The sequence below is a fragment of the Trichoderma citrinoviride genome (assembly GCF_003025115.1).
Source record: "Trichoderma citrinoviride strain TUCIM 6016 unplaced genomic scaffold BBK36scaffold_1, whole genome shotgun sequence".
Classification (NCBI taxonomy): domain Eukaryota; kingdom Fungi; phylum Ascomycota; class Sordariomycetes; order Hypocreales; family Hypocreaceae; genus Trichoderma; species Trichoderma citrinoviride.
Window position 1 is genome coordinate 772,484 of NW_020194709.1, and position 13,592 is coordinate 786,075.

General features: G+C 53.7%; 5 protein-coding genes and 1 non-coding gene across 6 annotated transcripts; 3 read left to right on the forward strand and 3 right to left on the reverse strand.

Annotated features, from left to right (window-relative positions):
- Nucleotides 1-1,002: 1,002 nt before the first annotated feature.
- BBK36DRAFT_1133931 (hypothetical protein) lies at nt 1,003-2,893 on the forward strand (the record flags this gene model as incomplete). The annotated part of the gene is made up of 2 exons (XM_024892137.1): nt 1,003-2,492; nt 2,553-2,893. Exons 1-2 carry the CDS (start codon nt 1,111-1,113, stop codon nt 2,890-2,892), a joined length of 1,722 nt encoding a protein of 573 aa, XP_024753660.1. The 5' UTR covers nt 1,003-1,110.
- Nucleotides 2,894-3,807: 914 nt separating this feature from the next.
- BBK36DRAFT_1107538 (DFP-domain-containing protein) lies at nt 3,808-5,058 on the forward strand (the record flags this gene model as incomplete). The annotated part of the gene is made up of 2 exons (XM_024889265.1): nt 3,808-4,002; nt 4,132-5,058. The coding sequence occupies 2 exons, from the start codon at nt 3,808-3,810 to the stop codon at nt 5,056-5,058; spliced, it is 1,122 nt and encodes a 373-aa protein (XP_024753661.1).
- A 535-nt stretch (nt 5,059-5,593) lies between these two features.
- Nucleotides 5,594-7,196, reverse strand: BBK36DRAFT_1155155 (MFS general substrate transporter; the record flags this gene model as incomplete). The annotated part of the gene is made up of 2 exons (XM_024893798.1): nt 5,594-6,504; nt 6,686-7,196. 2 exons carry the CDS (start codon nt 7,194-7,196, stop codon nt 5,594-5,596), a joined length of 1,422 nt encoding a protein of 473 aa, XP_024753662.1.
- A 1,526-nt stretch (nt 7,197-8,722) lies between these two features.
- BBK36DRAFT_1133932 (hypothetical protein) lies at nt 8,723-9,954 on the reverse strand. The gene is made up of 3 exons (XM_024892138.1): nt 9,850-9,954; nt 8,811-9,762; nt 8,723-8,745 (listed from the first exon to the last, which is right to left on the reverse strand). The coding sequence occupies exons 1-2, from the start codon at nt 9,920-9,922 to the stop codon at nt 8,960-8,962; spliced, it is 876 nt and encodes a 291-aa protein (XP_024753663.1). The 5' UTR covers nt 9,923-9,954; the 3' UTR covers nt 8,723-8,745; nt 8,811-8,959.
- A 759-nt stretch (nt 9,955-10,713) lies between these two features.
- On the forward strand, nt 10,714-10,814 carry BBK36DRAFT_t3. The gene has a single exon. It is a non-coding gene; the product is annotated as a tRNA-Ile (tRNA).
- A 677-nt stretch (nt 10,815-11,491) lies between these two features.
- BBK36DRAFT_1173960 (carbohydrate esterase family 3 protein) lies at nt 11,492-12,629 on the reverse strand (the record flags this gene model as incomplete). The annotated part of the gene is made up of 3 exons (XM_024895895.1): nt 11,492-12,064; nt 12,193-12,257; nt 12,338-12,629. 3 exons carry the CDS (start codon nt 12,627-12,629, stop codon nt 11,492-11,494), a joined length of 930 nt encoding a protein of 309 aa, XP_024753664.1.
- Nucleotides 12,630-13,592: the final 963 nt, after the last annotated feature.

Genomic DNA, 13,592 nt, shown 5'->3' on the forward strand with positions numbered 1-13,592 from the left:
GACAGCATCCGTCGCTTCCCCGCCCTGTGAGCGCGCTGAATCACAGCGGTCCACAGCCTGACTGCGAGCACTGGGGCGCCAATCGTTGGTGCTGTGCGCTGCCTGTGGCCGGGCGTCCAATGATTGGGGTCGGAGCACTGAATCCTGCATTGGATTCCATTTCGATGCTCCTGCAGCCCCGATTCCATCCATTCAGTGTCGAGTCTGCTGCAGCCTGTAATACTTCGTATTGGATCCGTTCCCTCGCATATCCGTCTCCTGTCTCTGAATACGTAACGAGAGTGAAAAACTAAGAAGAAAGGCAATAGGGGTATGTATTCGTTGTATCAGGTTGTAACACAAACATCTGAGCAGACTGCTTCCTCCCAATGTTCGTAGGGTCCTATGGCATGGACATCATATGTATCTCGTCATAGCGTCTTAAAGGTAGCATTTCTGGGGAAGAAAAAGGGTTCACTTCAAATCGTTGACAGCAGGCGCTAGTGCCGGTTCCTGGCGTCTTTTCTGACAAGATTCTCTCCGCTGGCTCGTTTCCACTTTCGCCTTGTGGGAGTCTGTGTGGCGAGGCTTGCCTCCGTCCTTTGTATGTAAGCCGAGCCGGCCAAAAACACGCCCTTGAGGCCACGGTAGCTTCCACACCAAACCAGAGCACAAGACCACAAAAACAACAACAATTCAGCTATTCTGATATTTCTCTGGCGACTGCTGCCTGGACGCAATAGTCAGGCTGTTCATCCCGTTCGTTCTTCTTTTGCGGCGCGGACTGTGTCTGGCGCCCTCACCTTCATTCTCTCCTCTCTCTGCAGCTGTTCGAGTGCCGGGGCATTTTTGTCGTCGCCGTTCATCTTACCTTTACGCTCCACGCTCCACGCTTCACCCGTAATCCCGACTGTCTCGACCGCCATTCCTTTGAGCAACCCGAGCCTCGCCTGCGCTGTTTCACGTTACCGTCGATAAATCCAGCAGTTCTGCAAAGCTTCCCCTCGCTACCGCTCTCGTGCGCCCCCCAAAGCTGCCGACGACCCGAGACGCGCACGACGCCCCAGACCAACGACAGACTCTCCCTGATCTTGTGCCCTGCCGGCCCGAAACGAGTTTACATCGCGCTATATGGGTGCCCGTGCAAGACGAGCTCAGTCGCCTTCGTCAAAGCCTTCCCCTACCCTCTCGCTCAAGCGGGAGGCGAACGGCAACGGCAAGATGAGCAGCGGCGTTGAGATGCGGCGCAAGGCCGCCAGCCACCAGGATTCAAACAGCATCGCGGCGAACCACATGTCCCGCGAGTCCTTCTCCCTAGACGATCCCGTGCCCAAGTCGCCGGCTGCCACCACCGACGTCGGCTTCTTTCAGCTGCCCGCGCAGGACCAGAGGAGCTTCCTGCTGCTCGTCCTGCTCTACTTCCTGCAGGGCATCCCCATGGGCCTGGCCATGGGCTCGGTGCCTTTCCTGCTCAAGAACCACATGTCGTATGGCGAAATCGGCACCTTCAGCCTCGCGTCGTATCCCTACTCGCTCAAGCTCTTCTGGAGCCCCTTTGTCGACGCCGTATGGAGCTCCAAGATTGGCCGACGGAAGACGTGGATCGTGCCCATCCAGTTCCTGTCCGGCTTTGGCATGCTCTGGCTGGGATCCAACGTGGAGGAGATGATGGAGAAGATTGGCAAGCCCGAGGGCCCTACCGTTTGGTCCTTTATGCTCTGGTGGTTCTTCCTGGTGCTCATGTGCGCGACGCAGGACATTGCCGTCGACGGCTGGGCCCTCACGCTGCTGACGCCAGGAAACGTGTCGTATGCCTCGACGGCGCAGACCGTGGGCTTGACGGCGGGCCACTTCATGTCCTACACCGTCTTCCTCGCTCTCAACGCTTCCGACTTTGCCAACAAGTGGGTTCGGACGACGCCCTCCGACGACGGTCTCGTCTCTCTCGGAGGCTATCTGACCTTTTGGGGGTGGACCTACATCATTGTCACCATTGGCCTGGGCCTGCTCAAGCGCGAGGAGAAGTCGCAGAACGAAGATGGCGTCTGGGACGTCTACCGCATCATGTGGGGGATTCTCAAGCTGCGCAACGTGCAGACCATCATCATCGTGCACCTCATTGCCAAGATTGGCTTCCAGGCCAACGACGGCGTGACGAATCTCAAGCTGCTCGACAAGGGCTTCGGCAAGGACAATATGGCTCTTACTGTGCTCATCGACTTTCCCTTTGAGATTGGTGTCGGATACTACGCCGGCATGTGGTCGCAAAAGTACACGCCCATGCGGCTGTGGTGCTGGGGCTTTGCGGGCCGTCTGCTGGCCGCGCTGATTGCGCAGGTCACGGTGGCCATGTTCCCTGCGGAAGGGGTGACGACGTGGTATCTCCTTGTTGTCATTGGCGAACATGTCTTTTCGACGTTTACAAACACAATCATGTTTGTGGCCGTCTCGGCCTTCCACGCCAAGGTTTCAGATCCGGTTATTGGAGGCACTTATATGACGCTCCTCGCAACGTGAGTCTTTCATCTCCTTTTAGGGTACCTTGACAGTTACTGACAATTCTCCTTCTATAGCGTCTCTAACCTTGGAGGTACATTCCCTCGCTACTTCGTCTTGAAGCTTGTAGACTCCTTTACCGTCGCGACATGCCACCCCGGCTCGCCGGGCACGAGCAACCTGAAGGGCCCGCTTGTCACGGAGCCCTTTTCGTGCGCTATTCAGGGAGAAAAGGAGCGGTGCCTGAACGGCGGCGGCAGCTGCGAGATGGTTCGTGACGGGTACTACACCGTCAACATCCTCTGCGTCTTGTTTGGTGTGGCGACATTTGTGTGGTATATCAAGCCCAAGGTGTTGCACTTGCAGAGCCTGCCGCTGAGAGCGTGGAGATTGGCGGGGAGCGGCAGCAGCAAATAGAGAAACGCATTGTGTATGAGTGGGCAATAACAGCCACTGAATGATCATATATGTATATAGATACCTTATGAAATCTCATCAATGTCGACTTGGCTCCTGTTAGATTTCGTGGATGCGTAACATGCACGGTGGAAGCGACAATAAATACTACTATCTGCCTCGGTCGGGTACCTTATGTTGTTGAGAGCAGCCTTGTCTGGGTGCTACCTTTATGCGGAGCCGAAAGCCGGTTGCGGCGCCGGTTCGGAATTTCGGCCCATGGGCATTTTGTGCCGGAGCCGGCAGAGTGGCTCGGCCAAACTGTCACCACCTGAAAGGGACATTCCGGGTCTGTATGGTCGAGTTTGTGGCAGATGCTGTTGGTGTTGGTGGGAGGAGACTTTTAGCTGCAGATCTTGCGTCACTCTTGATGCTCGTTAACTGGATTATCATCATCCATCACCTTGGGACATGCTCGTATGATTGGTACGAGAAGAGAGACTTGCCTTGTGTAACACAGTTGGCTCAGTTGGCTTGGCTAAGTATGTCATGATGGGAGCTGCTTCGTAGTTGTGAGCACACCTAGGATATATGTATGAGACGCCGCGATGCGAGTTGCTTGCCGTGTTTCTTCCTTCTTTCGCTTCCAAGATACATTCAACTTCAATCGCCGTGTTGATTCTATTGGTCTTTCTGCCTGCCCGTTCGCAAACAAGGCACCTTCCATTGTCTGCCTCTCGCTAGTCGCTCTTTCCCGCTCCGGAGCTGACCATTCTCCCTTATCTGATAACCCCGCCGTACCTTTAACCTCTAATACGAGCAACGTCCTCCCACCTTATTTGAACCTCCAACTTCATTTGGTAGCCTTGCATCCAAAACAACAACTGCTGCTACCTACTGCATACGTCTTTGCTTCTCAACACCACGCCGGACATTATGCCTGCGTCAGAATCCCTCCAGGCCGAGGACGCCTATTTCGCAACCAATCCCCCTCCTAAGCAGCTGGCCGCTCACACTGCGCTAGCCGAGGCTTTCATCACGCAACATGCTGCGGCCAACCGGCGCGTGGTTCTCGTCACCTCTGGAGGAACGACTGTTCCCCTGGAGAAGAATACCGTGAGATTTATCGACGTATGTGAAGCATCTTTGCTCGCCTCTCTGGGGGTCTCGTCTCTTGTCTCTTGTCTTGTTCTATTTCATCATCAATTGGGATGACGTCGTCACAAGAAATATGCTAAGGTTCCATCACTATCAAACCAGAACTTCTCTGCCGGAACCCGTGGTGCTACTAGTGCCGAGTACTTCCTCTCGGCTGGATACGCCGTCATCTTCCTCCACCGCCAGTTCAGCCTCCTCCCTTACTCCCGCCATTACTCCCATTCCACCGACTGTCTCCTCGACCTCCTCGAAGAGGATTCCGACGGCCGCGTCGCTGTTAGGCCCAGCGACTCGGGCAGGATCCTAGACGTACTGCGCAAGTACCAGAGCGCCCGCCGCGACAACATGCTGCTGCTGCTGCCCTTTGTCACCATTGGCGATTACCTGCACGAGCTCCGCGCCATCGCCCGGCTTATGGCGCCGCTTGGCTCGGCTGGCCTGCTCTATCTGGCAGCTGCAGTGTCAGATTTCTTCGTCCCGCCGGAGCGCCTCTCCGAGCACAAGATCCAGTCAACCAACATTGTTGAGAGGCTCTACCCCGAGGACAAGTCGTCACCGTCGCCACAGATAGAAGACGAAGAGACTTTTGACAATTTCGATGCCTCCCCCCGCGTGCCGCGCTCCAAGCGCCTCATTATAGATCTGGACCCTGTCCCCAAGTTCCTCAAGAGCCTTGTCGAAGGCTGGGCTCCCTTGGGCATGATTGTCAGCTTCAAGCTGGAGACGGATCCTCGGATCCTCGTCCACAAGGCACGCTACAGCCTTGAGCGCTACCAGCATCATCTCGTCATCGGGAACCTGCTTTCCACGCGCAAATGGGAAGTTGTCTTTGTCGCCCCAGGCCGCGAGGACCAGTGGCTCCGCGTCGCCCGACGTGGCGGCTGGGGCGATGCCGAGGGGCGGCCGCTTCGACCGGACGAGGTGCCAGAGGGAGACCCGGAAGAGGAGATTGAAGCTCTCATTATACCAGCGGTGGCAGAACTTCACAATGATCACATTGCCAAGTCAAACAGCGTTGAGCAAACATAGATTCAACAAAACCCAATCTTTTTCAAGATGGGGGGCAGTCACATTTACCGAACTGGATATACAGCAGCAGAGAAAAGGACTGACAGGATCAGTAGGAGCGAGAGTTCTCAATTCTCGGAGAGAAGGGGTCCTGTACTAAAGGCCATGGACTTCACGATACCAGCAGCAACCTCGGGGGCATCTCAATATATGTCATTTAATTCGCTTTTCACCAATTTTCGGCTCCCTATATGCGGCCTAGATGACACACCTGCAGAACGGTGTGCTTACAAACAAACAAGCCAAAACGCGATGCCAATGCAAACATGAGTTTTTCCCTTCATTACGTGAAAACAATTCCTTTTTTCTTCATCATGATGAACCGAAACGCCAGCGCCGAACCTTGTGGATACCTGTCCATGAACCTGGTCATGATCTCCGCTTCCCGTCCTGCAAAGATGAACGACAAAAATCGACGGGAGCAACTGAAAAGGGGCGGGTGACTGTGCTTGCTTGTTGTCTCTATGAGAGACGAAAGATGAACTGTCTCAACCAATCAATACCTGGCACGCCAGTTTCTCCAACCAAGCTGCCACGTCTTGGCGAGAACGAGAAAGAAGGCTGATCCAACGTAGATGCAGCTGGTGAAGATGATGAGGCCCGTGTAGGAGCCGCCGTCGGCTTGAACGATGCTGCCGGCAATGGGGATGCCGATGAGGCACGCAAACGACACGACCGTGTACGTGGTGGCATAGTATCGGCCGTATTCCTGCGTCTTACACATGCGGCCGATGCACACTGGCGCAATGGCAATGCTATTGCCGCTCCCGAAGCCAAAGAGCAAGGAGAAGACGATGATGCCGGCCTTTGTGTGGCCCAGAGGCAGCCAAACACACAGGCAAGACACCAGAGAGAGCGCCACGGAGAAGAGGCACACGTTGAAGGCTCCAACGACGTCGGCATAGTATCCTGGGAGTGCTCGGCCAATGACGGACCCGGCGTTCATGATTGGCAGGAGGTGGTAGGCGAACGCGGTGTCAAAGCCCCGGTCCTGAGCGTAGGTGGCGATGTAGGTCAAGGGGATGAAGAGCGAGAACTCCAACAGGAAGATGGCCAGGGTCGTCAGGAGGAAGGGGATCTGCTTGAAGATGCGAAAGTCGGGATGGGCCTTTGCGTTCTGGGCCGGGGGGAGACGGGATCGAACGAGACTGATGCCGATGAGCCCGCACACGAGGCAGATCAAGGCGAGCACTCGAGTGGCCCAGCCGTAGCCGATGCGGTCGAACAAGGCGGTGAGCATGAGGGGGAAGACTATGCCTCCAATTCCTCCCGCCGTCGACGCAAGACCAGTGGCGAAGCCTCGTCTGGCCTTGAACCAGTGACCCACTGCGGCGATGCATGGGGTGAAGGTGAGCGAGGTGCCCAGGCCGCCGAGAATGCCAAAGGACAGGATGAACTGATACAGCTCTGAGAATGGAAGTTAGCCTTTAGGCACAAGGAAAGGGGCAAGATGATGAACAAGGGTGGATTGCACACAAACATTGGACAACAAAGCAGAATGGAAAGACAGGAAAATGAAAGAGATGGAGCGTGATTTGACTCATTGGTGTGAACATCAAAGCATGGAAACATTTGAACAAGATCGTACCTGTACAAAAGCTCATGCCAACCAGGGCGCCAACGGTACACACGCATCCAGCGACGACTAACCATCTTGGACCGTACTTGTCAAAGACGGGGCCGATATAGACGCCACCGAAAAAGGCCAGCCAGGTGTAGATGGAGAAGATCCAGCCGACGGTGCCCTCGCTATAGTCCTTGAGCTGGTGACTGAGCGTGTAGGCCTGGAAGACGGCGATGCTATTCATCAGGCCCATGGAGGCGATCATTGCGAACCAGGAGCCCGCCACGACGAGCCATGCCTGGAGTCCGCCCTCGGGATAGGTCTCTTGGTACGATGCCGTCGATCTCATCGTCTGTTGTCGTTCTAGATCTTGGCTGGAGTGCTGCTGAGGATGCTCTGCCGCGGTGACAGTCTTTTCAGGAACGCCAACCGACTCTTTCTCGTCTGACGACGAGCCAAAGCTGTTCATCTCGGGCTCGGGCTCGGGCTCGGCATCATCGTGAATCGCTCTCGAGTTGACCTGGAGGGCGTCCATTGTGTCTGGGCTTTCTCCCTCTGTTGGCCCTCCCCAGAAGAGTTGTCGAAATTTAGCTGTGCTTGATTTTCGGCTTCCAGGAGTCAGAGAGAATCAACAACAATCAACAATAAGTCTAATGATGAAAGAACTGTCGACAGCTGTATCCAAGTTGTTGTCGATAGTGGCCAAACAGGATGGAGAGGAGGCGGGTGTGTGAAGATGAAAAGGATAGGAAGCAAAAGGGGCAAAAGAAGCTTTCTGAGCTGCCTTGTCGTGTCGAGGACGGATGAAGCAGAACACGAGAAAGGAGGAAGAACAGAGGTTGAGCCAGTGAAGCAAGGTCTTGGCTTTTTGGACGCTGCCAACTTGTCAAGCCGGCGCCCTACGAGTATGGATGCTAATCGTTTATATCCGCGGGCGGCGTGGGGCGACAAACCCGTTTGTCGGAGTGGAACCCAGGCACCAGGTCGAAGAGCTCGCGCGCCGAGGACTCAATGGCACCAAGGCCGTGTGTAGGTAATGGAAACTCGCCATTTGCTCCTCGCCAGTTCCACCGCCAGCCTCCCTCTCCTAGTTACAGACGCGGGATCTTGTCCTTTCTGACAGGGCAGAACTTTTCCATTCTTCTCTCCGTTTTCTACGATGGTCCACTTCTTTGGTTATCGCCGGTTGAAATGCAGCTTATTCTGCATGCTCGATCGACTTTGTCAGCCGAGGTGACTAGTATATGCAATGAGATCGGGCATCGTGGAAATGGCGTAGTATCCGGGTTTGGCTTCCCAACATGGCCGCTGGTGCTTTCAGTTCTTGATAACAGCCATCTCGTGTACGAGCAACAGCCCGACTAACACAATACAACAACAACAACAACCCGAGTCTCACGCCTCCCGTTCATGCAAAGGCACGATGCTGCAATTAAGCATCTCGGCAATCATTGGGCTAGTCTCCATGACCCCAGAACAAAGAAAACGAGATCCGCCCCCAAGCTGCCGCCTCCCGAGAGAGCCCGAGGGGCGCTGCCAAGTCATAGCTGAGATTAGCGGCTCCTTGGTGGTTTTTTTTTTTCCTGCGGGAGACGGAGCACTCCGGGCTGCTCCACCTATCGGAAGTCTCCATTGTGGAGGATGAAATGGGGGCGAAGACGAAGAAAACTTCCTTGTATGGAGCTTTTCATATACTTTGTACGTCAGAAAATGACACGAAGTTGGACACTGCGGTTGTCGAAGGCGCGGAATTCAGGTGAAAGAGGGTCAATGAGAATCAAAAGATCTCGGAACGGGGTCTTCATCATCTTTTTTCTTACCTCACAAGAAAAATGACTGTTGGGTAAGAAGAGGACTGGAGAGCTTGAGGTGAGTATAAAAAAATCATGCATCTGCGTGGCATTGGAATTGCATCATCCGACAGGCTCTTCCATCCCATCTGTGTGGCCGGCTAACCCAACAGGAACTAACTTTTACCAGAGCCTCGGGATGCCGTTGCAGCGAGTGCCACAGTACCTTGTGCTGAAGACTCTGATTCGTCGGGCATGAGGGCCACCAATCGGTATCACGGACAACCTCACATGATCATACTCTCATTATTGCCGACTCAAACGGCTCGAGGGAATAACGGAACTGACCTTGACTTGTTTATCCATCCCTCATGAGACTCAAGCCAATGAGCTCGACTATCGACTATGTAACACATGAATGAAACTCGTCCAAATACGCCGTGACCTGAAACCGGAATGCGCCAAACCATGCAAACAAGACGAAACGAGATGGCGGCTATCACGCCTCTCATGCTTCCTCATCTTCCACTTCCTCCATCATGACGTGACGAGAAGCCATTTGGGCGTCTTCGTCCTCTTGTGCTCCCCCAGCCCCATCGCCATTTCGCCCACCAGCTGAGGCCGTTTTCAGGTATCCCTCCCTCTCGAGCCGATCTGCCTCCTCCGGCTCCATCAGCCCGCCCTGCCCTTTGCCCTTGCTCATCTTCAACTGCACCGACGTGGGAACAAACGCCGAGACGGCTTCCTTCCTGAGATCTCTCACCACCGGCTTCGCCTCGTAGACCGTCTTGGGCTCCACTGGCGGCGCATTCTTCTGTCCCCTTTCTCCCTTGGTGTCCTTGCCGTTTTCTTGGCCGTCCCGCGCCTCATCACCGCTCGTTTCGCGTCGCCTGGCCGCATTCTCGGCTTCCCGCTTCGCCCTCCGCTTCGCGTACCACTTGTCCATCTCGGCCTTTGGTATCGGCGGCGGTGTGTCCCTCGGCATGGGTATCCTCTTCACGTCCTCCGGAACGTCTTCGTCGCTGCTCGAATCGTCGTCACCGCCGCGCCTCCGCTTGCCCAGCGCTCCCCCGGACCTCGAGCCGTCCCAGGTGCCGCGACCAAAGCTCGGCGCCTTGTCCCCCAGCGCGTCCCTGGCCTTGCGCACCAGCTGCAGCTCCTTCTCCAGGCCCTCGAGGACCTGCTCCTCGTGGCGCGTCAGCTTCCCTCCCTTGGCGACCACGGCCTTGAGGTCGTCGATTTGCTTCTGGATGCGCTCCGGGTTCTTGCGCGCGAGCTTCTCATTGCGACGGCTTTGCGCTTCGGCCTTTCCTGTTGAGGGTGAAAGGGCAACTTTGTTAGTCTTCCTTTCTTTTCCTTACAGATTAGGGTGAGAGAGGGGTGGAATTCCCGACGTGCCTTTTTTGATCTCGCGGGCCTTGTCAGCTTTGCGCTGGGCTTGTACCGGGTTGTAGTTCTTTTCTTTGGGCATGGCTCTCGGTAGGTTGCAGATGGGAATCTGCTCCTCGGTTGGGGTTTGCTGTTTCGTTCGCTCTTGTCGCCTGTGGTGATTCGGAATGCGTACTATGAACTATCTTTCGATGCAATTGCTATGCGAAAATGAGCAAAGACTGGGCTGGCGTCGGATTATCGAAAGATGTTGATGTTCGCTTCTTGGTTTGTTTCTTTTCCGAGTTGAGAGAGGTCGAATGCTGGTAGAGGTCATAGTGGGGCCGAGGGAAGCTTGTGGGTGACTAAGCGGAGCGGCTACCGACGCTTGCTTCTTGGTGAAGACCTCGTACGAATACGAAGTTGTACTGAGGTTGAATGTCGAGAAGAAGAACATCGTGGCCTGCAATGCAATACGACTACCTACATATCTGCTCTTTGCATTATTTCATGGAAAACCTCATAGTACTGTGTGTATTTCCTATCTGCTACGTCTCATGATGCTGAAAATGTACTGTTGTGTCCATCTTGTGACGACCTACCTACCCTAGGAAATACTCGAGATTCCACTTCTGTGTAAGAGTGTGATATAGGAGAAAGTGTTGATGAATGTGGCAAACCCTCTCATCAGAATCCTGAGAAGCATTCCAGGATAGGATGAAATGTTACTCTGTGTTTGACCATTGCTTTGCATCGTCAATACATGGACACGCAAGTAAAAGACATGTCAGTGTCGGAATAACAGAAATACAAAGAAGGAATTCCACGTCCTGGACCCAGGGCGTTGCTCCAGTATCATAGGAAGGATTAGGACAAGGCAGTAACATATTGAGGGCTTCCGTAGCTCAGTTGGTTAGAGCTTCGTACTAATACTCCAGCCTCCAAGCTAAGTGTTGGTAATGCGAAGGTCGCAGGTTCAAGCCCTGCCGGGAGCAAAACATCCCAGTTGCCCTATTTTTTGCTTTTTGCTGATTTTTCTTTCGTTCTTATTCTAATTAACAATTTATCTCTTTTTTCGATTCAAATGGTCCGATTCGAGCCTATATCTGTCTGTCTGACCGTCTGAGTATATAGGTGGAATTAGGGGCTAGTTTCGGGAAAACCTACCTATGGTGGACCCGGTGCGACGACTATGCGAGGAATACTCGCAAGTTCTTCCCTTGAGTTCAATTTCACGCCCCATCACAGCATACATATTCCATATCATATATGGCATGTTCTTGATTAAATTCCGCTGCCGCTAATAATTTCTCATCAGATCAAAGGCTGAAGAAGGAGAATGCTTTTCAGTAACTTTATATACGTCCATCCAGGACGAAGAAAAGAAAAAGAAAGAATGAAAGAAGCAAAAAAGGACAAAAACATACAACAGCCGGTGTTCGCTGGTGGTCACCCACCCAACTACTAATCTGCCGGTTAGAGGCTTATCTATGGGGGAGCAGACGGGACCCCGAGCTCTCCTCTACCTATGGTCGTATGTGCTTGGAGTTGTGAGTTCCAGGCTCATATCGCCTTCGTCTAAACGCCCGAGACCGAATGTTTGATGACCTCAACCCCGTGCAAAGGGGGAAGAGCTAACCAAATCGAAGCAGCCTTGCCCATGTTGATCGGATCAAGCATACATCAACACAAGCAATATACCCAAAAGGCCCAGAAGAGGCATATTTGTATGCAAACGTCTGGCAGAATTCTGCTCCGGCCTCTGAGGATCGTCTCCCACCGGAGCCGTGATCCAATGCTGCGGGATTTGAGCAATAAAGTCATACCAGTAGTGTCCGAGCAGCTGATATCCTTCATTGGTTGGATGGATACAGTCTCTCAGGTCGTCCAGCGGAAACGTCGTAAAGTCCACCGCCAGCACGTGCTTTCCAGCTTTGAGCTTCGGCGCTACCACTTTGGGGATCAACGACTGAAACACCTTCGTCTGCGGTGCTTGCTCGGCTTTGCAAGTCCCGATGATCATGGCGACAAGAATGACGGCGTCCGGACACGATGCCGTCATCTTGTCAACCAGGCGTCCGAGACGCTCAGACGCAGCTATTGGGTCGTGACCCTCGGTGGAAATGGAGCTGTTGGGATTCATGTCATTAGTCCCAGCGTGAAGCAGGATGATATTTGGACGTTGCTCAAGCGAGGGCGTGACATGGTCCGAGATGTACTGGATCGTCTTGCCGTTCCACGCAGCCTAGCAGTGGATCGAGGATGAAGTCGATTAGCTTATGAGTCGACACAGGTACCAATCCGCCTGCATCTCATGAGCATCCCATGAGACACATATACAGACTGCAGTGAGGGGTTGTTTCTGTTCCATACAAACCAGCCATCCGTCATGTTCCCGGTAGGTGATGTCTCTGTGCCTGCGAACACAACCTTGTCTTCTGCACTCAGTGTATTAGCATTTAAGATATGGTTAATGAAAGCCAGCAACAACCCTGGCAAGTCAGAATTTGTCTCTCACTTGATAAAAGCTCCCGAAGACGTAGCCTGTATCCATTTCCGTCACCGCCGTCTTGGTCGCTCAGGAAGCCGTAGGTGATTGAATCTCCAACGGGAAGAATACGGAGCTCAGTTCCTGGTTTGATCGGCTTCCCTGGCGCGGTATTCACCAACTTTAGCGGAACCGTCGGCGACTGGACATCGCTCACAGCGGATTGGTTCGAAAGCTGCGGTGCGAGAGTCCGTGCCGTAGTCACATCAACAGCTATGAGCAGATGCAGCGTTGCGACTGCGGTTAACCAGGAGCCTCTCATCGAGAGAGATATTCGCTCATTAGTGAGAGCCAAGGCGAAGCGGGACGGCCGTGGGAGTGAGTACGGTAAAGCGCGCCAGTTCAGGGACGATGAATAGCAAAACCATGTCCTGGGTAGTCCTTACTTTTTCTCCTCCTTCTTCGACCAAGGCTCTTAGATTTCATCTATTCCTTTGCACACAGACCCGCTGGTTCGTCGACGTCAGTGATGGAACTGGAAGACGTCCACATTTCCGCACGCAGAAAGAGTAAGGATCGGCTCCCCTGGGCGATGCTGGGGGTTCTTGGAAGATCGACGGCCACTTAGAGGCTAGGCGTGAAGCAACGATTGATGAAAAACATGAAGGCCAGTCGCAGAGAGCTGATCGAGGCTTCTCTTTGACCAGATGGTGGTAAACAGGACGTGTACTTTCCCCAGGATAATCCACCGCTCGCGCTTGGGCACAACTCATGCGCCGTACCTTAGGTCGATGAGAGAGAGCAGAGCTACAACATGTAGTTGCTCGAGCCATCACATGAGCTTTCACAGCAATTGTAACCCGCTATGTAGACAACATCGTGGACTTGTCAGCCTGAGCTTCGAGAATCTCCTGCGAGGATACGTAATAGGGATCAACAAACAGTAAGTCGGGCGTCAGAAAGAACCGCTGCCTGACAAGAAATCCAAGCCTTGATTCAATCGACCAAAGCCTATGGGAGGGAATCTGGCCTCTAACAAGTCTATTGCTAGAAAGAAGCTCGGTCTAGAAGTTAGGTAAGTCAGGATAGGGCTCGTACAACTTTGGTGTAACTGTCACACTTACATCCAAGAGACCCTATGTGTGTGACGGTCAGCGGCGAGGGAATTGTGGCGGGCAACTGCCGGATCTTATGGAAGTCTCCGCCTGTCAACCACCGTTTATGTTTAGCCGTCAAAACGAAATGCCTGCTTCCGATGGCTGGCGGCTGAGGTGTCTCGGCAGAT

Coding starts and splice junctions, on each gene's coding strand:
- BBK36DRAFT_1133932 (XM_024892138.1), bottom strand. CDS start 9,922: ATGCCCAAAGAAAAGAACTACAACCCGGTACAAGCCCAGCGCAAAGCT. Junction 9,763..9,849: donor GGCCCGCGAGATCAAAAAAG/GCACGTCGGGAA, acceptor CACCCTCAACAG/GAAAGGCCGAAGCGCAAAGC.